The sequence below is a fragment of the Rhopalosiphum padi genome, chromosome 2 (genome assembly GCF_020882245.1).
Source record: "Rhopalosiphum padi isolate XX-2018 chromosome 2, ASM2088224v1, whole genome shotgun sequence".
In the NCBI taxonomy this organism is placed as follows: Eukaryota; Metazoa; Arthropoda; class Insecta; order Hemiptera; family Aphididae; genus Rhopalosiphum; species Rhopalosiphum padi.
Genome location: NC_083598.1, coordinates 73,722,267 through 73,750,216, shown reverse-complemented (window position 1 = coordinate 73,750,216; position 27,950 = coordinate 73,722,267). Strand labels below are relative to the sequence as shown.

At 28.9% G+C, this 27,950-nt stretch overlaps 3 protein-coding genes across 4 annotated transcripts in view; all 3 read right to left on the bottom strand.

Moving 5' to 3' along the window:
* The window catches only part of LOC132919959 (follistatin-related protein 5-like), a 134,300-nt gene that overhangs the window by 79,725 nt on the left and 26,625 nt on the right, over window positions 1-27,950 (bottom strand). The window lies entirely within an intron of this gene.
* LOC132922025 (ATP-dependent DNA helicase PIF1-like) lies at window positions 8,739-9,953 on the bottom strand. The gene has a single exon (XM_060985325.1). The coding sequence runs from the start codon at window positions 9,951-9,953 to the stop codon at window positions 8,925-8,927; it is 1,029 nt and encodes a 342-aa protein (XP_060841308.1). The 3' UTR covers window positions 8,739-8,924.
* Window positions 9,957-14,079, bottom strand: LOC132922024 (uncharacterized). The gene is made up of 3 exons (XM_060985324.1): window positions 12,974-14,079; window positions 12,341-12,842; window positions 9,957-12,259 (listed from the first exon to the last, which is right to left on the bottom strand). Exons 1-3 carry the CDS (start codon window positions 13,451-13,453, stop codon window positions 9,957-9,959), a joined length of 3,285 nt encoding a protein of 1,094 aa, XP_060841307.1. The 5' UTR covers window positions 13,454-14,079.

The window sequence follows — 27,950 nt, the reverse complement described above, 5'->3', positions numbered from 1 at the left end:
TTTGTGAAATAATTCGACCTAGATGAGCAACTGAAAGTCACGGATTGGATTTAGCATATGGTATATTTTTTAACATGATTAAAACTACTTACTACATTTTTGTTATGTATCAAAGAACAATCTTTAAAAATGTTTTTTGGGGAAAAAATGGCTGTTCTGTTATAGTTTTCCGAAAATGAGGCAAATCAATTAATACTATTATTATATTCATTATAGTTTCATTCTCAAAATCATCTTTCGTATAGGTACGTCATAATATATATATAATATATACATCATGTCTTCCCTTAGGCATTTCACTTGCAAGTCGCGCATCTCTCGGAGGTTCATAAATAACACGTCCTTCGCCACTGAAGCTTAATCGGGCCACTTAACACGGACAATGACTAAAATCGTCCCACGCCAACATTGCGCCTCATCGAAAACCCCTTTAATTACGGACCGACCATTTTGTGCTCGTTCGATTGTTGAACGTGCATGTGTGTGTGATTGTGCTCAGGGTTCCAACGATAAATTGCGCCACGTGTGAATTATTAGCCAGAAATGGTCATTGTTCCCATGAACTGTACTTGCTCGCTTTTTCGAAAAACAGGTAAACAACTAACGTCGTCAACAAAGAACGTGGTCGAATCAAGTGAATCGTTTGCATTTATCGAAGAATTAAATCATAATGAATATTTTAAATACCACGCATGCAACGCATCGCACTATACAAGTGTACGACGTACCACCTAACAAAAGGTCATAACCGTAATTTATTATTAGGTATGCATTGAGAGCCATGTTTTATACATTATACATACATTTGAAAAAATCTTTGTTACCGTTTAATTCTTCCACATTATTATAACACAATAATACATTTTTAAAATACAAAACTTTTCAATAACGCCGACGAGTTATAAAGTAGAAATTCAATTTATACAATTTAGTTTAGATATCTGAAACAGAAAGATACCAATGACATATTATAGTCATTAAGTATAAATTAATAACGGATAAATAAGAACAATTCAAAAGTGTTAGTAAGTCTATTGTTTTACCACAATGCTCGTTTCGAGTCTTATTTAGGATTAATTTCATTGCATTTGGACGAGGTCACTTAAGCGGATTTGATTGTGTTCAGTCTATACGACGTTAGATTATAAAATGTTCAGTATAGTACTCTAAGAGTAAAAAGGATTTCGATTTAATAAATGTATATATAATATTATTATTTTGCTATTTTCTTGCTAAATTGTTATTTCCTAAATAGGTAAAACACAATTTTGTTTCAAATGATGAAATAAATATGATGCATTGTACATATACGATTTGAAAGGTTTTAAACACGTTTGGATATTTCAATTGAAAATATAATATAATATATTTTTGATGTTAATAAATTAATTACAATTTCAAAGCTCTGTTCATAATCTAAAATAGTTAATAACACTTGAGACAATCCGTGCGAATTTGCGATAATAATAATAATAATAAAATAAATCCACCTTTTTCTTTTGTAGTTGATTTTTTTATAGGCTACGAGTTTATTTTTATTTTTTTGTTTTTAAGTTGCTTTGTGCATGAAATGATTAAACAGTAAACCTATATTACCCATATATCAGGATTTCAAGTCCCACAATGCAATAGTTCATCTTTTTTTAGCGGTAAAAATGAAAAGTCTAAGATACGGTTGTATTTTCCAGATAGAACCATTTTCCTTTTTCCGTAGCAGATTATAACGGACCCAGGGGTTTTTATATTATATATACACATTTACCGTATATAACGCTTGCTGCTTGCTGGTCAAACAAGGACTTCGTATAATCCTTATTTATGACGTTTTACCCTTCTTTTTAACCATAACATTATACCTGGCCAAAAAATAATAAACTACTTCATAAAAATAGAGCTACACATGTACATCCAAGTATCGTAATATTATAGTTCCAAAAAATCCAATTTTTTTTTATTAAACAATTTCATTTTTAGTATTACTTTTTTAAACGAATTTAAAGCCAACAGTCTTTTAGTGAGGTATTTATAATAAACAATAATAATAAAATGTTGATGCACACAACAATACTTTTTATAACATAAGAATAATCAATAATACAAACCCCCCCCCCCCCCAAAAAAAAAAAAAAACAACATCAAAATTAAAATATTATAAAACTTCCAATAAAACCGACAACTACATTTATCATTTATTAAGTTTAGTTTATTTTTCTTGTATTGCAAATAATATTATTTTAATTTATAATTCTTTTATCAATATTAAATAAATTTTTTCACCACAATATAAACTAATATTATTTAATTATGTTTAAAGTATAATAAATTCTACTTTATAATAACTTAATAAATCCAAAAATTCACTTTACTTTCTAAATATCTGATAAAACTTAATTTATAAAGTTATAATAAATATAACTGAATAAATAAGATAAATAATGTATATCTTTAGGATTGTATCTAAAAAAAATAAAATATACTATTTTTACGCAATATGAATACTCTATAAATACAAATTTGAGTAACTAAATATGTATAAGTATATAAGATAATGTAATTATCTAATTAATAATTAATAGTTAATGCTGGCTATTATATACAACAGAAATTTTTGAATAATAGTATTTACGACTAACAGCATTCTCGTTTTTATTAAAAAATCTTCTCAATATTTTATTAGTTTTTCTTATACTGAAGATGCTGTCTAGTTATAAATACCAAAAGGTACCTATATGAAAAACCAAATAAATACCTACAAATCTAAAGCAATATATTCTGTTTCATAAACGTTTTGAAGCACTCAGTAGTACTAAAATAAAAAAAATGATAGAAGATAATATTAACTAAAATGAAGTACATATTAAATCAATAATAGTTTCCAAGTTTCACTCACAATCTAAAACTATTTCCGGTAGTAATTTCATGGTTATGCTCTATTTAATTCCAATAGTCTAACTTGGAATTAATTTTACAGGATTGTATTTCAATAAGTTCACTTTAGGATAGGTATGTCAGAGCCACATTGTAATTTTCAATCTGAAAGCGATTTATATCTTTGCTTTTTAAAATAAATTTAAAAAGAGCTTGAACATTTTTGGGGTTTTGTGACTTTATTAAAATATACTATATTATGTAAGCACTAGGTATATTTTTTTAAATTATTAAAATATTGAAAATTATTTTGAACTGAGCATATTTAAATGTAGGTGATAATTTAAAAAAAAAAATAATATTAAATTTACTTAAGTAAAAAACCTGTTAGTGAATAAAAATATTTGATAAAAATAAAGTCAGTGAATCAGCAATTATTATATGTCTACGAAAAGTAAAATATTATAATAAAACTAAAACAGTATAACTTAATAATGTTTGTAAATGTACTTATAAATTATGACTGTTAAATTCCTTTAATACAGATATATCAATATATACAAAAGGACTAAAAATATAAACTTGAATTTTGCAATGCATCTCTATAAACTATCCCAACAAATTGTGTTTACTTTACCAGTTATATATAGTTTGGTATTTTCCAAAGGTTTAGGTAATCCAATAAATACTTTAGGAATAATTACAAAATATGTATGTTATAGTAAAGTGAATATTATTTAGAAAATTTTAACTGATTTAATTCTCTTTTAACATTAATAATGAATGTATTAATATTGAATAATAATTTACAAACAAAATAATATGTTTCAATACAATTAAACAACATTATTTTATATTCCTATGCAACATGAATCAAATAAAAATAAAAATACCATTTGGCGTTTATGTTAATGACGGGTATACATAATTTTAAACTTTAAATCTTCCAGGAAACTGTAACTGGAGTAATGAGGACGCATGCATTTTAGTAATTCTAAAAAACAAATATCGGGACCGACTACTACTAATCACATATTGTGCGCTATAAATATTGTGGTAAATTTTGAACACAGAACTTCCACTGTGGCTGTAGTACATTAACGCATTTTAATATAAATTCCGAAGTAATTAATCGAAGGTTTGTGGCATTTTAAAAGCAACCTTATCCAATTCTATGTTAATGTATAAAACTATAAAATGTTTATTTATCATATTTAATTGTAAAGCAATTATCACATTTTAATTGGTGGGTTTTAATATTTAAAAATAAATATCATAATAAAATCATTTAAATTCAATTATTATTTTATAATACCTGTATATCAAATACAATCGAAAGTTTAAGCTGAACTCTTTAAAAAATTGTAAAATCAGATATTTTGTTTGATTCGCAGAATTTGTCTTGAACTTGATAAATTTGCTACTAAAACGAAAACTGCAGAATCCCCAATCATATTTTATGTCACTCAAATGTTTAGCAAATAGTTATATATTAGAGATAACAATAAAATAAAAAAGAGCGTATTATTATTACGCTGTAATAAATCTGTTATGAATATTAGTATATTATTGATAATAATTTATTATCACTGTCGTGCGCGGTGCACGATATTAAGAAACTTCTCATTTTGTTCCATAGAAAATAACCAAATACCATCACGCAATTTACGAAAAACCCGTGTTTGGGAAAATCTAGTTTATAAATAGAAAACTTACAGAGAAAACGTAATTGACGTTTGGCGAGACGTTCCTAGCAAGCACTTTTTGCGTCGATAATGTTATGCGTCCCGATCGAGTTTACGAATATACTACCATCACGGATCGATGTTTTTTCAATTTTAGTTGAATGGCGTACAGCTTTTATTTGTTTGATCCAATATATTGTAAATCTTAAATGTGAAGATGTTAAGCACCCAACTACCCAGTACCCAAGAGACATAAAATACTTATCTAGATACTAAATAAATTTTAAATTAAATTAATTTCCATTTCGAAAAATTCCATTTTGATAAACTATAAATGTTTTTGATTTCCTTTTTCCTTTTACAAACTTAAATAAACTGCAACCATACATAAATGTTACAGATTAGCTTTGGTAGATATTAATAAATAAAAAATAGCCTTTACCGCGAACGAATTATTCAGTCTGTCAGTCATTCGAAGAATAATATTAGAACTTGGTAAAATACAAATTGTAAATGTATAATATATATTTTACAAGTTATGTGCATGTTTATTTTATTATGATATAATATATAAAATATAAATTATAAATTTTATGATGTTTGATGTTAAGTATACTTAATAGTTTAATACCGTATAATAATTAAAAAAATTAACACCCGCTGTCTCTCCATCCTTTAATAAAACCCTTGTACGCCAATGTTAAATATATAATATGTATAAAATACTTGCACGATACTTGAAATATAATATTATTATATTTATATCGTTTAATATTATAAATATCATGTACCTATAATCGATGCTATATTTATTTATTAAGTACTAAATACATTGTATAAACATAAACTACCCATGTAAAAACGTACACGTAAACAGTAAATCTAAATTTATACTTAAGTATGAATACATGATAATGATTCATCAAACATGCTCACCCTCATTTTTCAGATTCTGATTTTTAGTTTAAGTTTTAAGTATATTTAAGATCATATTTTAAAATACTTTGGTTAGTTTATGCCATTTAAAATGACGTGTTCTGTGTTGCGGTATCGATACAAGATTCTTTTTTAAATAAAAACCAGTGAAACGTTCTTTTTACTATAAATTATAAAGCAGATTATAATTTTTAACTTATACACATCTTAATCGAAATTCGAAAGTTTAGTTTCCGAATTCTTTAACTTTATATCTATTATAATAGGTTTAAATATACATGAAAGAAATTAAGATTTAAAAATTATTCAGTAATTTATATTAATATATTAGCATTTTATAAACTGTAAAAATTGAGTATAATTATTAGTAGGCATTAGCCTATAAATATTGCATATATTTTATACTTGATTCAAAATTAATATCAATGATTAATAATTCTTAATCGGTACTTCTTAGTACAAAAAGTTATATTATTCAAAACTATCGGTTCAAAATTTTGCACTACATTTAAAAAAAAAATGTCTGCTTAATAATGCCGTGTTTCTCATTAAAAAAAAAAAACGTTGAACACTCTTCGAACGGTATAAAAATCTAAATTTCCAAAATCACGGTATCTATAATTCAGAATTTAAATAAATTCATTATTAAGTATTTAAATGATAGTGTGGGGGAGGGAGTGAGTAAGTTATATGAATCACCCCGTCAATATAATATAATATAATATATACATATCATATACGCGTCTGGTTGATATGTGTTCGCGACAAGTCCAAAGCGGATGTCGAGAAAAATGGAAATCACGGTTTGACACGCTATCACGACGTTGTCAGTGGATGGATCGGGGTCAGGTCTGGCAAGAGGGCGGTGGTTCACAGTCGCAGTTTGAGTATAATAATATTATTATTTAGTGATATATATATGTGTGTGTGTGTGTATTATATATATATAATACCTGCCGGGTCGCCTGGTCGTATAATAATGTGCTCGTCTGCTCCTGATTCAAGTGGTACGACTTGTACACGTATTATATATGTATATATACGCGTGTATATATTTTATAATTGTATTACTTCTATAATATTATATTATATGGGGGACGATGTGACGCGGCGCGTTGGTATATTGACAAAATCCCAAGCGCTATACGCAAAATTCAATTTGCCTCATCACCCAGCCACGGCCGGCCCTTTCTGTGTATCACTCGCGCACACTCGCGCCACATATACGCACACACACCGACGCGCCACTACACGAGGCGGTTTAGAGCTGTTACACCCGATAAACAGACTATAAATTTGCTCGGAGAAAACGCGCGTCGTATAATGCACGAGTATTATATTATAGTGAGTGCGGCGCATACGTATGTATTACGTGTAGCATAATGTGGACGAAAACTTTTCCGGGAGACGCGCGCTCGCCTTTTGTTTTTGTATATTATTAATAATTATTATACATATTATAAATATTATTATTATTATTATTATTATTATTACAATAAAGTCTCTAGCGTGCACAGGTTTTAATTAAATTTCGCACTTACGGCGCAATATATGTATACACGGCAAACCACACGCGTCAAATGCTGGGCCGTGTACAATGATGATATTATAATATACAGAATGACCATGACCGTGGTTTAACATAAACGCGCAGTTGGCCGAGAATACCATGGTTAAGCTTTGAGAGTTTTATTGTCGTGCACGCGGGTGAAGCGAACAGTGCTTTCGCTGCTGGGCTGCTGCACCATTATTTTTGGTTTAGTGGGGTGGTGATAATTTATTTAAAAGCCAATGTATCGTTCCTATAAATAATTTTATATTATTGAACAATATTGAGTTTAAAAGTTAATAGATCAATAATATAATCGCCGACTAATAACTACATAATTGATACCTTATAAATAAGTGCTATGGTTGCATCTTGCAAGTTGTTATTCATTAATATATATAATATATTATAGAGATACAATTTTCAATGACTCTGATCCTATATAATACATACATATCGTCACTTTCACATCATATTATTGTGTTGCGTAGAAACTTACTTTGGTCGAAATCAGTTTTGTCCGTCGGTTATATTATGATTTAAATTATTGCTCGAGTCATTTTTAATTATACCGTATTAAAATATTAAACTTGAGAAGTCTGACTTGGTTAAAACTTAATCAACAAAATCCTTGTAAACATTTAGTAATTTACAAACATAATTTACACAATGCGATTTTACAAATATATCTTTATAAAAGTTATACAACAATAATTGTAAAAATTAGAAAATTAAATAAAAAACACACGAGACCAAACTTTGAATATAATTTTTGTATTGATTATTACTTTAAATTAACATATTAGTATCTATCATTTAAGTACCTTACGTTAAATAGAACACGACTATATTTTGTTATTTCATCTTGTAGTTTAATATTTTTGCAAGTATAGTCAAAATAAATTCATATATTAAAATATAACATTGATGTTTTGTTCAACGTCTTCAACTTATAGGTAATATTATTATATCATTTTTAAATATTATTATAAAAATTAAACACATTTATTTTTAAGACGATACTCTTTAAAAAAAATACTTTCACCAAATAAAATTAATTTTTTTGTTTACGATTTAACTCGTACCTAGCCATTAGGATTAATGATATATCTCAATTACTTGTCATTAACTTTTTTCTATAATTCAACTTATGTTTATTTTCAAATTGAATAAGGTGCAATTTTTATTAAAATATTATCACAATTAACTAGCAAATAACTTGTTATTGATACTACAACTCAGTTATAAAACATCAAAATAATTGTACATTTTAATAATGCAATAATATTTTAATGAACATTTTAAACAAAACTAGAGAAAAGCTCTTATGTAGAAAGTAAGCTTATTTATTACATTTTGTATAAGACCAAATGGAAGACCTAGACAGTAAACACCTATAACGGCTTATAGTAATATAATGTTATTATATAAGTTTATAACATATATACATACCAATTTGTACCTATATACGTGTTTAAATATGATTAATTCTATGTTATGTGGTGTGCGAACAAAGTCCCTATTTCAATATTTTATTATTTTTCCAACACCTGGAATAAAATATTGTATAAGAACATTTACACAATTCAAAAAAAAAAAAAAAACAATTTTCTTTATCTTCTTTATTTAACGTATTGACTTCGATAGAAAATTGAAAGTTGAAGAATGTGTCAATAATATGTCCACTTATATATTATACTAGCAGACCCGGCGAACTCCGTTTCGCCACCAGATTCGTTTTATGTAACATTTCGTTTGGTGATTAAAAGATAAAGAAAAAAAATTTTTTTTTGTTATATATTTGAAAAGGAAAATATTTATTTCATTTCACAACAGTAATAAATTCATTTCAATTACCTACTAAAATGAAGTGTTATTTAATTGTTTCATTGTAGTGCTCTTTGGTAAACCACATTTTTTGTTTTTTGGTCTGACGTTAACACAAACAAAGCGGATGGTTTCCCAACTCGTGAACACGCAACGTATAACTGTCCATGTGAAAAACAATGATTTTCCAAATTTATCCCGCAAACACTAAGCGATTGGCCTTGCGACTTATTAATTGTCATTGCGAACGCAAGGCGAACTGGGAATTGCAATCGTTTGAAGTCAAACGGAAGATCAGTCGGAATCATTGGTATTCGAGGAATACATACATTTTCACCTGCGTACTTTCCGTTAATAATGGTTGCCTCAATTAAATTCGGCATAAGTCTCTTTACCGAAAGTCGAGTACCGTTGCAAAGTCGCGGTGGATTCAAATTACGCAGTATCAAAATAACTGTACCAACTTTCAGTTGCAAGTTATGTGGTGGAAATCCTGGTATCTCCAGAGAGTTCAAAAACTCCGTTGGATAATTTACTACATCATCGGGATTTGTTATTGAATCAACGGATTTGTATGTCACCAAATCGCCAGCAATTTTTGATTGAATGGTGAAATTCAGTGCGTGGACATCATTATTCTTTGCTGCAAGAATTGCTCGTTGACTTAACCAAGCATAATTCTTATAATTCTCACTAATGTTTGGGAAAACATTTTCAATAAGAACTAATTGAGTGTCTACAAATCGGCAAAAGTCGTTGGTAAGAGTAATTAATCCAGATGTCGCATCAACTGGGACTTTTCCATTTCCAAGATCTAACAATTGTTTGGAAAATTGTGCAGCACTTTGATCATTTTGAAGTTGAACTCTCATATTAGTGGTTAGCGATAATGTTTTTACGTTATTCCATAAAGGTGATGCCTTTAGGCAAGCATTCAATTCATCTGCAGGCGTTCCACGGGGAACTACTGGCAACGTCTGCCTGAAATCGCCTGCCAACAATATCATCAAGCCGCCAAAGATGTTGTTATTTCTCCGAAGATCCTTCAGTGTGAAGTTAAGTGCTTCAAGTGATTTCTTATGTGCCATTGTTCACTCATCCCAAACAATGAGCTTGCATTGCATTAACAATTTTCCAATTGCACTGGATCGGGAAATATTGCACGTTGGAGTATCAATTGTGTTTAAATTGAGTGGCAACTTAAGCGCAGAATGTGCAGTACGACCGCCATCTAGAAGAGTCGCCGCAATTCCAGATGATGCTAACGCCAAAGCTATGTCACATCTTGATCGAATAGTGGCCAAAATCAATGAAATGACAAATGTTTTCCCTGTTCCTCCAGGTGCATCCAGGAAGAATAGACCACCAGTATTATTGTCCACCGCTTGCATTAATGTTTTGTATACTTGTTTTTGCTGTTCATTCAGCAACGGAACATTATTTCTAACGAATTCCTGCAATGTATCAACATTGTATTGCAGCTCTCGATTTAATTCTTGGTTGAATGCATCGTGCATCGATCGATTTGGCGCAATCATTCCTACTTCAATCAATAGCTTGTTTGCAATAGTCAAGCATTGATCCTCAATCAGAATCAATCCTTCATTGTAGATTTCATCGGTTATTTGGATGTCAGGATTATTCGTTTGAATACGCAAGCGATGCAAGATATCTTCACATATGGCGTCTTTGTATTTGTTCCATAACTGAATTGGTTGTGAAGGAAAACATGTGGTGATGATAATTGCGAACAGCGTTCGTATTTGGTACGCATTTGATGAAACAACTGAATCTGCAAGTGTTAAATCCCAATGAGAATCGTTCTCCAGCAAACCCAATAGTTGACATGCTTCTCGATATGTTTGGCATTGGTGGCCATTCACAGTTTTCAAATGCGCAAATGATTTCGGTCCACGTACATTTACTAACAGCAGTCGCAAATAAAAACATTCATCGTTTCTAGGATGAACAGTGTACATACGACCTAGTGCATCAGTTGAAAACACCTGTGGCCAGTCTGGAACTGGGGTTCCTTGTTTGCGACGTTGGAATTTCTTTGTTGATTGATTCCAAGTGTAATACTTGGGCATTTCAACGTACATCAGCGTCGCTGCGAATGGATCTGCTTCACACATTGCAAAGAAGCTAGTCAATGTTGTCGATGGTGGTCTCTCAGCTCGTTGTGCCGCATTAGCCTCAGTGAAGTAAACTCTTTGGCCATTTTCCAAATGCACTGCTAAATGTACAACTGTGGGATATCTTTCATGAATTTGAAATGACAATAATCGCCACAGTGCTTCATTAGTACTGACGTATCTGCCCATTTGGAAGTTGCTGATTTCGTCATTCACATTTTCCGACGCAATACCAAACACAGCCATGTCGCTGCCTTTTGTGACGTACTTGCACAAATATTTGATTGATTTGGCCGAATGACAACTCTCAACGTTTGCATGTGTTTCGAAAATTCGTGATAGCAGCGGGCAATATGGTACAATGAATTCATTTCCGATCTCAATCTCTTGATTTTGAACTTTAACTTTGATAGTTCGACCGTTATCTTCTTTTGAACGCCGACGATAAACTGGATATCCATCGTTCCCTGTGACTGTTTCAGCAACTAACGGTCGCGGATATCGTTTTGTGCACTTTCCATCAGCCATGCAAGGCGATAATGGATTTAATGCACCGCACGGTCCATGCACCATCTGTGTCGTCACAATGTCGTGTAGACGGGGATCAGTGACTGGATCAGGAATTTCAACTGATATGATGTCATCCACTTCATTTGAATGTAATTTGTTCAGCAACCAAATTAGGATATGAGCATGCGGTAGTCCACGCTTCTGCCATTCCACCGAGTACATATAACAACGTGTGTCACCAAAAACTCGATACTTAGTAAGCACATCCATCATAACCTTGAGTTTTTGCTGAAATACTCTGGCGATTATGTCATGGCGATCTTGCGGTTTTTGACCCGGTTCCAACTCGCGTTCAATTTCCGTCCACTTCGGATTGCATGTGACCGTAATAAATAAATCCGGAGTTCCATAATTTCGCACGTACGTCATAGCGTCTTGAGCGTATTCGTGCATGTGGCGTGGGCTTCCGATATAAGTTGATGGGAGAATCGTCAGTCGTCCAATATTCTGAACATCACCATCTGAATGAATAGCATCACGCAAGTGTATATAGTCCTCAGATCGTAGCTTTGGCTGATTGAATCTGATGAACGCTAAACGTTCGGTCTCGACTTTGACATACATGTCAACAGCGAATTGCTGGAATAGCCGACCGCACTTCAGAATGACATTCTCCTCATGTGTACGAATCATCATACGATACGCATAGTAATTCATTGCGCTTAGATTTTTATTATTCGTTGATACTCCTGAAAATGCAAAATTAAATGAATTGTTAATGGAAACCAATAAAAGTAATAATGGAAATAATTAGTGTGTGAATATTGTACCTGTAATTGGATCGACCATCTTCAACGTGATGTCGTATCCGTCTTGCCCTTGCCAATAAATGATTGGATATTGTAACGCATCGTACAAACGATGTGTCTCGTTTACACGATGCATGATATTGCTTCTTCGCTGAACGACAATGTCTCGTGATTTAGTTGGATCGCCAACAATAATTGCAGCAACATCATTAACGGTGGGTGCATTGAATCTTCGCACATGTTCACCTGTCGGAGTACAATCCGCTCTTATGACAAATTTGTGCGTATCCGATGGCATTCGTTCCAATGCTGTTTTGAACATATTAACCACAGCATTATTAGCGTGAAAAAATGCTTGCAACTGTTCAATAATTCGTCTCTTTAACTGTTGTGCTCCCTGTATATTGCACCGCACGTTCAGCTGATCCACCATCGACGAAATGAAATATATTTGCAGAAATTGATGCGGTTCATCTGGTGTTGGCACCATTGAACCATGCAAATGATATATTTGACCTTGTATCTGTAATTGCAAATAATCATTAAAATTTGTTCATGAATACATTGTAAATCGTGTGATGGTGTAGTGTGTGGTGTATATGAAGTTGTTATGTGTTGCAATTATGTGTTGGTTATGTGTGTTGTATCTTTTACCTTGCAAGTCGGCATGAAGCCGCCTTCTCGAATGATATTAGCTCCAAAGGAAGTCATGCGAAAGCAGTTATTGTATTCAAGGATGTGTTGAAGAAAATGGCTGGAATCGGGATCACTTCCATCAAACAATGTTTTCAGTGGCTGTGGTGGTGTAAGTAATGGATCCAGTTTGCCTTTTCCACTTGCGCAGCACAATCCAACCGTTTCTCTTTTGAACTTTACCGCATTGCAATATCGGCATATAGTCGTCATTCGTCCAATATCCAAATTTTCATCATCACTGTAGTTCGCAGTGGGATCATATTGGAATGCCAAGCGATTGTATGATGCCAATGATCTTCGTGTGCTCACGCGATGTCTCAATCGGTCATTTTCTCTTATTATATTTTGTCTTTCTTCTCTTAAGTTCCTTGAATAGACTTGTTGCTGGCTTGCATGTCTTGTGCGGCGGCCGATGTTCGCACGTCGTTCTCTAGGCATTTTGGACTATGGACATAGTGTTGAATTTAACTTCAAATGCACGATCCATATAATTTACAATAAATGAAATTAACTGAACAGAGAATAATGATATCTGTCACACACTTTATCACGCACCGTTGCTATTGGTTTGAAGTACATGCTATGTATAATAGATGGCGCTGTATGTGAAAAACGATTTCCCCACTTTTCTGTTGAATTTTTCCTGAATTTTCCAGAATTTTCTTTGCTATAAACCTCACGGAGCCCAAGACCTTTCCAACGAATGCAAAACCGTGGAAATCGGTTCGTGCGTTCTGGAGTTATAGCGTCAGGGAGGAAAACCGGACTTATTTTTATATAATAGATTAACTGAACAGAGAATAATGATATCTGTCACACACTTTATCACGCACCGTTGCTATTGGTTTGAAGTACATGCTATGTATAATAGATGGCGCTGTATGTGAAAAACGATTTCCCCACTTTTCTGTTGAATTTTTCCTGAATTTTCCAGAATTTTCTTTGCTATAAACCTCACGGAGCCCAAGACCTTTCCAACGAATGCAAAACCGTGGAAATCGGTTCGTGCGTTCTGGAGTTATAGCGTCAGGGAGGAAAACCGGACTTATTTTTATATAATAGATTGACACTCGCGTATTTGGGTAAAACTTCCAAGTTTATTCTTGTTAAAGGTTTTTTATATAGTTATGTACTTATGTACCTATACGAATAAAATATACAGTCGGATAAATAACAAATGATTATAATATAATCGCGCGTATGAGTATAACGGATATCTAAAGAAAATTATTAAAATTTCTGTAAGAGTAAGTTTCTATAAACCTATAATATGTGTTACAGTTTTATTGAGTTTTAAAGTCAAAGACTTTAACACTAAAATACACAACTTTATTATTTACAATAATCTTGAAAATAGTTAATAAAAATACAGTATACTACCTAATATAATAATAGATAATCTAGATACTATACTATATTTTTTTTTCATCAAAATATCCGTCTACTGAAAAGTATAAAACGAAATGATCAATTTCCGACACTGCAATAACAATATTATTGAATATCTTCATAATTAATTTATAGTTATTTACTGTTATTTAATATTTATGAGTTTTCAAATAAATAACTATAACGCAATGATGGTTGATAAGCCGCACGTTATCGAATAAAGAATCAATCCTGATACCGCGTGCCGCATGGATTGGTAGATATTATAGTAGCGGTGGGAGTTGAGTTGCAATTTAAACTTAAACTTTAAAGTATGTGGATCAGCGTTGTTTTAACGTACACGTCCTTTCCTATTAGTTAAAAACATAATATAAGTAATCTCTCTATTAAATACATATAAAATATTTTAAATATTATTTCATTGAATATAATAAATTAGTATAGCACAAAAAAAATGACAGTTTTGAGTCATTAAAATATTTAATAAATAATTATGCTTTACAAAACATCTAAGAGGTATTAAAAAATATAAATAAATATTTTACTTTTTTACTTATTAGTATTTAAAGAATTGGTAGGTGGTTGGGTGGATGGCTAGTTTAACTTATGTATGACGTATATATGAAAATCGTCATGCGTCTGAATGGAATATTGGAGGAAATACAAATATAAAACGATAGATGAAAATAAAAGTCAAAATATTAACGTTGATCGGTTCAATTTAAATTCGATTTATATTTTACGCTTAAACAAAATATTTACGAAGTCTTTTCATTTTTCATTTTGAAACACTTTACAGCACTCAATGGGAACATGGCTCTTCTATGACATAGTACATATTTCCATATAATATCTCACATTATAAATAGATACACCGTGTATCTTCAATGTTCAATGCAAACATTTTAAAAAGGTCCTATTTAATTATGTTCATGATAAAAAAAAAAAAAACTAAGAAACGAATAATATAAATATTATGACGTGTAAAAAGAATTTAAAAAATAATTGATAATAATGCCTAATTAAAATAAGATTTGTTTTTTTGCTTTTTACATTTTCATTTTCATTTTTTTTTTAAACCCGTTTGTATTCATTTCAATAGAAATAATAATTTACATTTAAATGACTCTAGAATATACAACGCGAGAAAAAAAAGGAAATAAAATATCGTCAAGATTTTTCGTCTTGATATTGTTTTTTTCATTCTCCGGTTAACCTTTTTGCGCATTTTACGCTGTAGTCCCATAGTGTCTCGGTGAATCATTTCAAAAATCGATAAATGGAAAATAGGTGAGCACCGCAAAGCAAGTATTTAATTTTTTTTTCTGGAAGAATTATTGTATTAATATGACAGGTATTCTGGGAATATATACGAGTCAACCCCAACCGACCCCTGAAAAAAATCTTGATTTATATTTTATATGGTTTTTTTTTTTAATATTTTAACTGAATAAACAATATGAATAAAAAAAATGTTGTGGTTCATTATGTTGTTATTATATTTTTGTTTTGAAACTATGTATATGTAAACGGTGCACTAATAACATTCTTGTACTGGTAAGTCACGAATGACGCTAAACAAAATCTAGGGTATGTAAAATGATGTTTTGATATAAATTAAATTAATAGTAGGTTAGTCAAATACTGCAATATACTTACATCTTTTACTATACAGTTTTTATTGGTAAGTATTGTATCTGTTCACATTTTATAGTATTTGACTGTATTATATGACGAAAAAATATATTTTTTATATTACAATATATAAACCAAGTAGCTAACAAAACTATACTATAACTTCCATTTGACGATTTTAACTATTGATTATTAAAATAAAATATTAACAAATAAAAAACTAAAAGACAGTTTATTTTACAATCCACATTCTAACCTTATATCACTTATACGTAAAATATATGTATACGCACATTAGATAAAAAATTGTAATTTTATTACTGACTGTCTACTACACTGAATATATGTTACACAAAATGAAAATATTACTATACGTAATACTGACATTAATTTACAAATGACAAATCGATGTAATCGTGATTTCATACTTGGTGAAATAAAAATCACAGACTTCTATTTCAAACTTCCATTTGATAATAATTAATTTGCTTATAGTTTAATACTATATCGATATTGCATTGTATAATACACTAACTAACACTTACTAATATGTAATTATAAAAATGTATCATATGTATTACATATAACTTGTACTATATAATATATATTAATAATTTGAAATATAAATATTTATAAAGATTCTTCTCTACTCGTATACCTGATATTTGATCTAATATAATAATATAATTATGGAAACAGTATTTACTACACAACATGTAATTCAAAATATACTCTTTAATAGTTGAATTTCTAAACACTTACCAGTGATGTATATTATAATATAGGCATTATAATATTCATATTATTCACTTGTTAAAAAAAAATACTCAAAATGTAATGCAATTACCTGAAACAGAAAATAGTAAAATACATTGATTAATAACACTTATTTTATAAATGCATTTAAATATACTAATTAACGTAAGTATTAATATTAAAATGTATATAACAAATTAAAGGTTATATAATAGAATTAATCGAATGATAATGATGATGTACGATTTTTACATATCCTTAATAAATTTAAATATTATTATTTATACAAATAACTGATATTGTAAAATAATAATTAATAATAAAAGAACAAATATGTACTTCTTAGACAAGAGAATAACAAATTCACTCAAATTATGTGCATACGCAATAACTTTGTAAATTAAAATGGTTTTTAATTATTTGACATTTTCACTTTTTTACTGTAATATACCCATTTCATTATAGTAAACAATAGGTATTAATTCTAATAAGATATTAAACCATATATTCATATTAATATGAATATTTTAATCAATTATTTATTAGATACAAAAGTGTTTAACCACTCTAATTATTAATATACTTACTATATAATATAATCCTAATCCTGTATATCGTGAATAGTGTATAATATTATGTATTTTTAATATATTGTTGCAAAAAATATCACAGTGTATTGATTAAAAGTAATTATAAATGTTATTTAGTCATTAGTCGTTTGTATTTATTGGAGCGTTATTTTTAATAAAATGCAGAGTATCGATTATGTCCGCATACCGCATTCGAAAATAAATATAAGGATAATATAATGACATTTTAAACGTTAGAATTTAAACTGACCACAATATTTGTTTATTTAATTTAAGTGGTGACTTTATTCATTATCAATTAAAAAATAAATTTATTGACTTATTTTCAGACTAAGTAACCAATGGAATGATATGTCAAAAACATTCAGTAATCTAACACATTTTGTGGATAATATATTCAATTTCTATACGGTTTAAAATATATTATAATATCTATATTTTATTTAAATATTGAAAAATTATAATGGTATTTTTATTTGTAGAATATTGAAATGATAATTGATTTACTATTACTGTAGTGAATTATGTGATATTTTATAATTTTTTCTGAGTATACTACACTATATATGCTACTATCCAATAAGGCACTATAATACATACATAAATTATAATTATATCAAAAACATTTTACTCTCCGGATGTGAGTTATTAAAGTATATTAAAACATATATTATTATTTACAATATGATTTTAAAAAAGTTTCAGGGCTTATTTAATATTTATGTCATATGCTTTAAATTTTAACGCGTATATAAATAAATAAATATCAATAAACTAAATACAAGTATTGCCATTAATATTTTTCTTACATTAAAAAGTTTATCCAGTTTCGAATGCAAATATAAATAACCAATAGCAAAAATTATAAGTGTTCATAATAATAACTATATCTTAATTTTAATTATGATTTATAATACAAATGCGACAAAATTAATTCCTGCCAGCTGGTTACTTCATAATAATTTATAGTAAGTGTTGTTGTTTTATAAAAACCTATTAAAACTAAATAATTTTAATTTACACACAGTTTTAAATCAAATATACGGCATGTTTAAACCAATTTTATATTTTCCAAAAAGTTTTTCAGTACAAATAATCAATTTCATGACTAATGAACAAACAATCTCATTGACTTTTTTTACGTTTTTTTTTTTTATAATTATTACTTGCTAATGTAAATTTTTAAATTCTGTCAACTCTATAAGTACCATCTGTGTCCATTCTCCAATCAAAAATTAATAAATTACAATGACATTTTTAAGACATCATCTTCACCGTTCCAAAAAAATAACTCCCAGATAACATACATACACCAAACATATAACCAAAAACTATTTAATAATCACAAGAAACAGCGAAATATATTTTTTAAGTAAAATAGAAGAATTTAATAAAATATGTTCATTTTAATTAATCCCCAAAATGTTTTATTATTTTAGATTATCTTTCTATAAACACTTTTCCAGGCAAATGAAGTAATCAAAAAGTTTACCTTAACGATCGAATATCAAATCTGAGTGGAATTCAAGCGGGCAAATTTCGATGACCTCAATATTTTTTTAAGTTAATAGAAAATAAAATAACTGATCACCTCTAAAAAATTTTAGAAAAAATGCAAGCAAAAGTATAAATTGTATTTTTACCATTGAATTTTCAATAAAAACAATTATTAGAAAATATAAGTAAATATTCTGGTAGTGAGTATATAAATAATATGCTAATTTAAGGCATTCGCGCACAATAATAAATATTCAAAATGTTTTTATGAAATTCGAAATCACAATTTTGTATAGTTGGCATTAAAATTAAATAATTATTTAAATATAAACGCACTTATAACAATAAAGATTATATAATATTCCGAACTGTATGAATTATTTATTATTACGTATATTATTGCATTCATCATATTATATAATCTACTTCTTTTATTTTTACCTGAGGTACGAAGAATAAAATATTTTCTTTTTTTCCGAAATACAATCAATTTTTACTTGAATTACTTATACAGTTGCATACATATTGTACTCGCTCGGGCACGAATTTTACTGCGAAACTAAAATAAGTTGTTCTAATTTGTCTATACTTACTAATAATTTTTTTTACTTTTGACACGTCTTATAATGATTACAACTGTAGGTACATGGAATGATGTGCGTTTAGCACATTACGATTATAATAAACAGCTATGTTTAGTGGGCTCACGTATAGTATTAAATTCTATTTGTATCAGACTTTTTATTTTCTCTACAGCGATAAAATATGATATCTTTAGCAAACGATGTGCACAGCAATACATCGTCAAAAAGTCAAATCGGTAAAGAAAAATTCTACATTTTCGTATATTATATACAAGTAAACTGTATATGGAATAAAGGTAAAAATTGTAGCTACTTCGGACAAGATAAAAGCCACCCCCACCCCCCACCAAACAGAAGACGAATAATATCTTTTACCGGCGTCAGACGTTTTACAAATTGGTCTCGGGCCTAGTGAGGCGTATAATCCGACGCCATTTTGCGGAAATACACCGCGGGCGCGTGTACGTTTAATAAACACGGCAAACTTATTTTCTCCTCTGCACATTCTTATCAAAACTACTGGCGGGCGTTTTGACAAAAGTCTGATGGCCCTTTAAGTTGATTTATCGGTCAGCAGCAGTCAGCGCCGTATATATGTAAAAAATGAATACGCATAGTTACCTCTCCATATATCCGTCGACGCCACCACCGCCATCATTATATACACTGAAGTTTCAAAATATATATAAAAATGTATACATTTTCTTACACTGTATTCAACTGTAGACTATAAATGTACAAGTATTACAAGACCAGAGATCTCGATCTTGATTAATATATATAAATATATATTACTAAACAAGTTTACTTGATTATGTAATTAAAATAATACATTTTATATACATCTAACTATCTAAGGTAACTTGTTAAATAATATGCATTATTATTATTATTATTATTATTTATTTATTTATAAGAATCTATAAAACTCTATATCCAACATATTATATTATGTTTTTCTCTTTTTGTATTGTTTTGTAATCAAATTAATTTGGTGATGTAAACTATTATATTATGATTTAACCCAGTGATAGGCTACCAGCACGAGTAATGCTCATAGGTAATAGATTTTATTTTTAAAATTAGTTGTGGAATGTATTGTTGTTTATGAATATAGATTTTTTCGAAAGCATAAAATTATTATAGAACGTCAAACAATATTTTAACCCAACATTTAATAAATGTAGATTTGCTGTATATAATTACCTAAGTTTAAAATACTATAGTACGCATATATAAAGAAAAAAGTTTAATTTATCACCTAATCTAATGTAGCAATATAATTACATAACAATAAAAGGTACGATTGTACACGCACATAATATTATTATGCCACCATTGTACGTTTTTACATTCACACTTGAATATTATATAATCTATATAATGGCTCCGATTCTATTGTTGGCCCTTTATATTATGTAGTCCCATCAAATTATAAACACCTTTCTAAAGAAAAATGAAATCTAACATTACATATTAGTATGAATATTGATTATTCAACGAATGATCATTGACGGTGTGTTTCGAATGTCATGATGACTATATTTACTATCTAATTCAAATTGAATATATCGTGAAATTTAACGTTATTATAATTAGTGATTACAATATATTGTGTACATACATAACAATTTTCAAAGCTTTTTATCAAAGTGGATTTATAGATTTTTCATATTGTCTACGACAACAACTTTATAATTTTGAAAAAAATAAAGATATAGTAGATTTAAACAACGGTGAATTAGATAGTTAAATACTTTAATGCACTTAAATAAATCTCTTCGCTGACAAGAATCGACGAGACTACAAAATCGAATGCCGTTTAGTCATTACTCATTAGTCATAAAAATGTATATTATTTAGTCTATTTGAATAAATGTTACGAAATTGTTATTGTAATAATTTGTACCGTTTATTTTTACGGCGTATACGCCGTCACCGTCGACATCGTTTGACCTATACAACACACACTGGCCGTGTTTTACCTAAGTCATACTACAAAACCGAAACGGTACGTGCGAAATATAATATTACGTCGCTGCAGCATCAACCCGACACCCATTTGCTGGTATGGTAGGTCCAGAGGGCGGATGCAGTGAGCAGGTCTGCGACTGCGACCATATCTAAGTACATATATTATTTCGGTATACACGCCTGTCAGCCTTTGAAAGGAAAAAAAAGCTCTATTGTCGCACGTTGTGTCAGGACAACACTTTATGACGCTAATAAACACGCAGGTCCGCGTTGTTCTTGATGTCACCGAATCGAACAAAAATTTCCCTCTAATAATAATAATTATTATCCGAGTACCGTATATATTACAGCAAAAGTCGCAGGGCGAGGCGAATAATATAATAGCGTTATATTATTATATTGTTATTATTATTATCATGCGATGAGCGAACGGATAAAAGCTCAGGACCACCGCGGCAGCACTATACTGTATATATATATATATATAACACAGCGTGTGTATATACACGTTTTAATCAAAAACATATTTCATGTGGTTTTAAAAGTGTTGTCAGCCAACGACCTCCCCCCCTCACCGTCTCCCGCGGTCCTTCGCGCCACCCGTATCACGTGCGCCACACAGTCACTCGTCACCCCGCGAGTCCACCGTGGTCTATCGCCCAGGCCAAAAGTTGTCAGCTCTCAATGAGATTGATTAATCGTCGACTGCAGCCTATCCCACCGTTATACGTATATATAATAATATTATATTCATCCACTTCACCCTGCAGTCGTCGGTGATGAGGGGGGTGCAGTCTGACCTTTTTTTTTCTACCGCGACCCCCCTTTCGCTGCACCGGCACCATACTCCACGAAACGCGTCAGTTTTCTTTATCGGCAAATCATCGTGTGGCTATCACCCGAATCAGCCGCCGATTTTGCCATCCAAAAAATTGAAACGTTGGCTGTTTGACGGTTTTTTTTTTCTATCGACGGGGTCGTGTCATACAGGGTGATCGGGTACGACACCGCGACGAATTGAAATCATTATTGCACTTTAAAACTGTAGACCACGAGTAGCTATAGTTTTTTAATACATTTTAATTAAGTATTGTGTTTTATGTTTGATCCTTCAGCGTTACAATAATGATGTTTTCAGGATGCCAAGACTACAATCGAGTATCAAGTATCAACGCTTTAAATATGATTTTGAGGGGATGTTACGTATTATGCTTCAGTTGAGTAACAGACGAAAATCATTAATCTCGTTTGCAATTATAATTTATACAACAATGATGAAGATAATATAAAATCACTGTTCTAATCAAATTATATTAAACAATAACCTATTATTATTTATTATTAACTTCATTATACTATATAGTACATAAATCATAGGCAATTTAAATATTTCTATGTGAAATTACTAAAATGTGTAAATTTTAATTGACATATACATATTAATATAGTCAAATATTATCAGTCATAATATATTTCTAAATATGAATAATAATATTCAAGACCGACTTAGCCGTACGAAATACTACGAAATAGTGAAATACATGCAAGATTATAAATATGGAGAACATCTGCAGTCGCACAATAATTATGATGTAATTTACGCAACTATATTGAAGCAACGTGTATTAAAACTTGGTTGATTACAATGAAATTGAAGAATTAATTAGTTCTACCTTATGTAATACAAAATATATAAGTACGTATACTCAATATTTGACATTATATATTTCTTTGAACTCAACTTATAAACACATACATCTAGATGTAGTACCTACCTACTCGTTTAATCTTAAAATATTTCAGAAGTAACTGACATTTAAATTCACATCCTTAATTGACATAAGGGCCAGTAGTTTTAGTAACTATATTTTATAAGTACTAATTAAACACATAAAATACGCATGCACTTAAAATGTTATACGATACAATTACAATTACATTTGAACCGTAATTAATATTTGATAAAAACACCTCAATAAGATACTTGACTACAAACATAGTACATTTCAACAAGTTAGAAGCTATAACTTAAAATAATAACAACCTTAACTATATTTATATAAAAATACAATCATTTGTATATAATATATGTACATTAAATATTTGTAAAAGTGTTTTTATTTCTTTTAAAAATACATCACAAAATTACTTAAAAAACGACTATTGTACAAATTTTACGAAGAAAATAAACTACTTTCTAAAAACAACATATACTCGTATGGTTTAAGTAGTAAGTCCTAAAATCCGAATGGTTTATACTTTGTATGAATTCATGAATATATCTATTGAGATGACAGTTAAAGGACCACCCTCTCGGCCATTTTACGCGACACGCATATGATATATCTCGGCTTCTAGTACCTAAAAATACAGTCTCGATCATTGATTAATTTTGCCATGATAGTTGAACTTTAGTTATGATAAAACGATATCAATCTATTTTTTTTTTTTATACTGAAATCTGTTATTTACGTTGAATTACATATAACTTATTTCAAGTAAATATTATTTTTGTTTAACCGACCGTTTAATCCAACATAACGCTCAAAAACTGACATAAGATTTTTATAAATAAACTAGAAAACTACACGGATTTTTTAAGATTTTTTTTCACAAGAATAGTTGGTTGGTTCAAAAAATTCAACTATAAATATTATATAAAAATATCTTAACATTTTACTTCTATAAATAATATAATAAATGATTTTTTTCACAACAATTTACCATTTATAATTAATATAATAATAATCGTATTTTATAGCTTAAGGTCAGTTATATAACAATATAAAAAATAATAAAATATAAATAATAGATATGAATGAATACAAATAATAACCGTGTATTATAAACATAGTATACGATTAATGAATTGAAGATTATGAATTATGACTTATGACTGACGATTTAAGTTATATTAAACTATAACATTTATTTAATATTTCTAGTAGGTAATTCGATTATATTTTTTGTAAAATTATAGGAAACAAATCAAATATTCGAAAATCTATAACTATCTAAATATTCATTTCAAAATTTGTATTCATAATTTATAATAAAAATCTAAAATTAAAATCCAAGCTTAATCTCTGTAATTTCATATATAACTTTGCATTTATTGTCATTGTCAATTTTCAAATATATAATAATTATTGTTTTAAGCTTTAAATCTTAGCATGCTTTTCCTTTTGGTATATTTGAACCTCAGCAAGTAAAGTTGTGAGAGGCTTAATAATTACCGAACTTTCTTGAGCATATTGTCGTATAAATAAACAAGAAGGAAGAAGGTTATATTCTTGTCCCCTCAAAGTTTACTCCAAAGCTTAAAAAGTTAACTAGATTGGTTTTTCATTGAACATCCATAAGTTAAGATACATACAAGTTTGAAAATATTATATATTTTTTTTTATATAAAAATAGATGTGTTTATAAATTGAGATGTAACATTTTAATTCATACCTATTTAAAAGTCTATTCAAATTAACTACAAAGTAACTAACTACCCACATATATAATAACGTACCTATATTTTATTAAAATTCATACTATTATACAAATTCAAATAAAAATAGTCAGGATGATGAAATGCTGCCACTATTTTATTTTAATTTGAACATATTTTGACCAGTTGCTAACCTCCTTTTATCAATATAATCAATTTTTCTAAGCTTATCGTCGCAATGTCGCATTCAGTCCCAATATATGTACTAACAACTAATAAATAAAATATGATGAAATCTCAAAACTAAATACTATGGTAGATCTCTCGTTTAGACTATCACAAGACACATAGAACCAATTAAAACAACCAAAGTGGATTACGTTGTATAAAACAACATAACTGACATAACTTATAATGCTTCCTACTTAACAGACATACAGCACGCAACTGACCCACATAATTGGAGTACTGTAATATTAATTAGTTTTCAATGTCAAATTTTTAATCCTATCACTACACTGGCTAAAATACTATAATTTTATATTTTTAATAATTGGTAACGATATACATGTGATTTCCACAACGTCTAGTTGGATATTATATTATTATAATATTCTCTAGTTGTTACATGATGGATCCGGACGGAGAATTTACACCAATAGATGAAACTATCGGCAATGAAAGTTCTAAAAATATTCGAACTGATTCAATTTTTTTGCAGGACAATATTAACCGATTTAACAAACAATTATTCCAGGACAACATACAGCAATTTTTAAGGTATACTTCGGTATCATTTAAATACTCGTTTAAAAATATACTTATACTACCTACTTTAAATGTTATATTAATTATTAAAAACCCAATGTTATTCAGTGATATAAAATAAAAGGTATATGGGTAAACACATAGTAAATTAAACTAAACATATATCAATATAAGATAATTTAGATAATTATTAATTATTATACATACAATTTTAAGAACATCTATACAGTTATACGTTACATCTACCTACAGGCTGCAGTACATTATTTAATTGAATAATCTGTTTTAATCATATCATAGTATCATCCAAGTAATTACGTCTATAAGTTACATAGTATGCAATTTAGGAATATTAATTAAGCTCGAGCAATTATTACTTGTACAAAAGCAAAGTCAAAGAGTAAAATGTATATAATAAGTGTGTTTAAGCTAAATTTCAAATCAAATATTAATACAGTATAAACATTATTTATGATACTATTCTGCTCTCCGGTAGATATAATATCGAACGTCGATGTTTGAGCATTAAAGATGATAGCGATGTTATGCCACGAAGTGAAAACAGTATAAATGAATTTACCTATTGGAAATATCCAGCCCGTAAAATATACAAAGCAGTGTCTGAACCAAATCTACAAACAGTGCACATAATGGAAACGAAAATTTTACAAAAAAGTAACAGTTTTCATGATTTATGCAATTCTAAACGCCCGTTTAAACCTTGTGTCAAACCATTCATGGGCAAAATTGTCACTTGGCTGTACGTAACTAGAGCACAATGCCGTAAGATTAATTTTACAAAAACGCATAACGATTTAATAAATACGTTCGGTATGTCACTACGTAAGAACTGTTATTTGATTATAATCTCTGTATATTATTAAATAGATGATATCTTTGAATGGGAAACTACGGATGAGAAAACGATTATGTCTGGACTATTTGCTGACGTAGCAAAATACTGTAAAAAATATGAATTAAATGACGAAAAAATGTCTACTCTATTGGGAGTTTATTGTTATACGCATTTGTATAACAAATCGTTAGATATTCTATCCTACGAGGAGATTTATGATTTTTTCAAAGAACTCATAATCCATCATTCAGTTTTGGTGAGATACTCTGATATTATTAAATACAGCGTTAATCTTAGACCTTTTGTTTTTTATTATAAATAATACTGCAAATTACCTTGAATTAATAACCATCACGTATTTCATACTATTCTTTTAGGTTCCTCCAGATCACATTAATTTATATTCGACAGAGGAAGCAAAAAATATACTTACACATTTTTTGAATAAGTATTTAAGTTGTTTACCTCTGATTCGGCATCTATGTGTACCACGAAAAATTTAAAATAATTAAACAATATTCTGCATATTGTTTAAAGATTTAAAACTAAGTGTGATCATGTGGATTGTATTTGTAAAAATATATATTATATAAATAAAAAAAAATAATATATTTTTCGTACTTAATATTAGTTAAAAAAGCCTATGATGTTCATTCGGAATAAATTAAGTTAAACAATTTTCAATCATTCAAAAACAACAGATACAAATATTTATAACTACATAATCAAATATACGTCATAATATTTTTGTAAAACATCTCATATTATTAAAAGCTTTATAATATATTAAATTATAATAAAAAAATAAATAAATTATATAAATTTCTGAAATTCAAAAAATAATAAACATTTTAAATATAAAAAAATAAAAACATCGTAAAATTCTATAAACATTTTAGTCAGGAATTTAGGTCAATAAAAATGCTAATCATTAATACTTTTTTAATAAAGTTTAATAATATTTATTTTCAACTTTTGATTTTTAAAGATATAAATGTGTAAAAAAAGTTCAATTTGCATAAGCCAAAACTAAGCAATAAAATATTTTAAATAAGAAAATCATCTTCATTGTAAAATGGAAAATCTTTTTTAAAAAAAACTATTATTGCAATATTCTGTAGTTATCTCAATTAAAACATGCATAATAATTAATTGTATACAGTTATGTATAAGTAAGAATACCCATATAGTATTGTACCAAATACATAAAATGAAACCAATTTTCATCAATTTCAAATGGTGAGTACTGTAAGTTGTAACTTATTCAAAAAATCATATATATTAGAGATTAGACAATACATGAAAAATTATTATAAATTTACCCACGTGAAATAAAATCTTTAAAATAAAATTAATCAATGAAAAATTGTAGCCCATAACAACATAATATTATAGGTAAAGAATAACATCAATTTGTATAACTATCAGAGTACAAATAATATTTTAT

Bases quoted from the DNA above. Each gene is read 5' to 3' on its own strand.
- LOC132922025 (XM_060985325.1), bottom strand. From the start codon at position 9,953: ATGGCACATAAGAAATCACTTGAAGCACTTAACTTCACACTGAAGGAT.
- LOC132922024 (XM_060985324.1), bottom strand. From the start codon at position 13,453: ATGCCTAGAGAACGACGTGCGAACATCGGCCGCCGCACAAGACATGCA. The intron at 12,843-12,973 runs GTAAAAGATACA...TTGCAATTACAG, and splicing joins GCTTCATGCCGACTTGCAAG to ATACAAGGTCAAATATATCA. The intron at 12,260-12,340 runs GTACAATATTCA...TTGCATTTTCAG, and splicing joins GATGGTCGATCCAATTACAG to GAGTATCAACGAATAATAAA.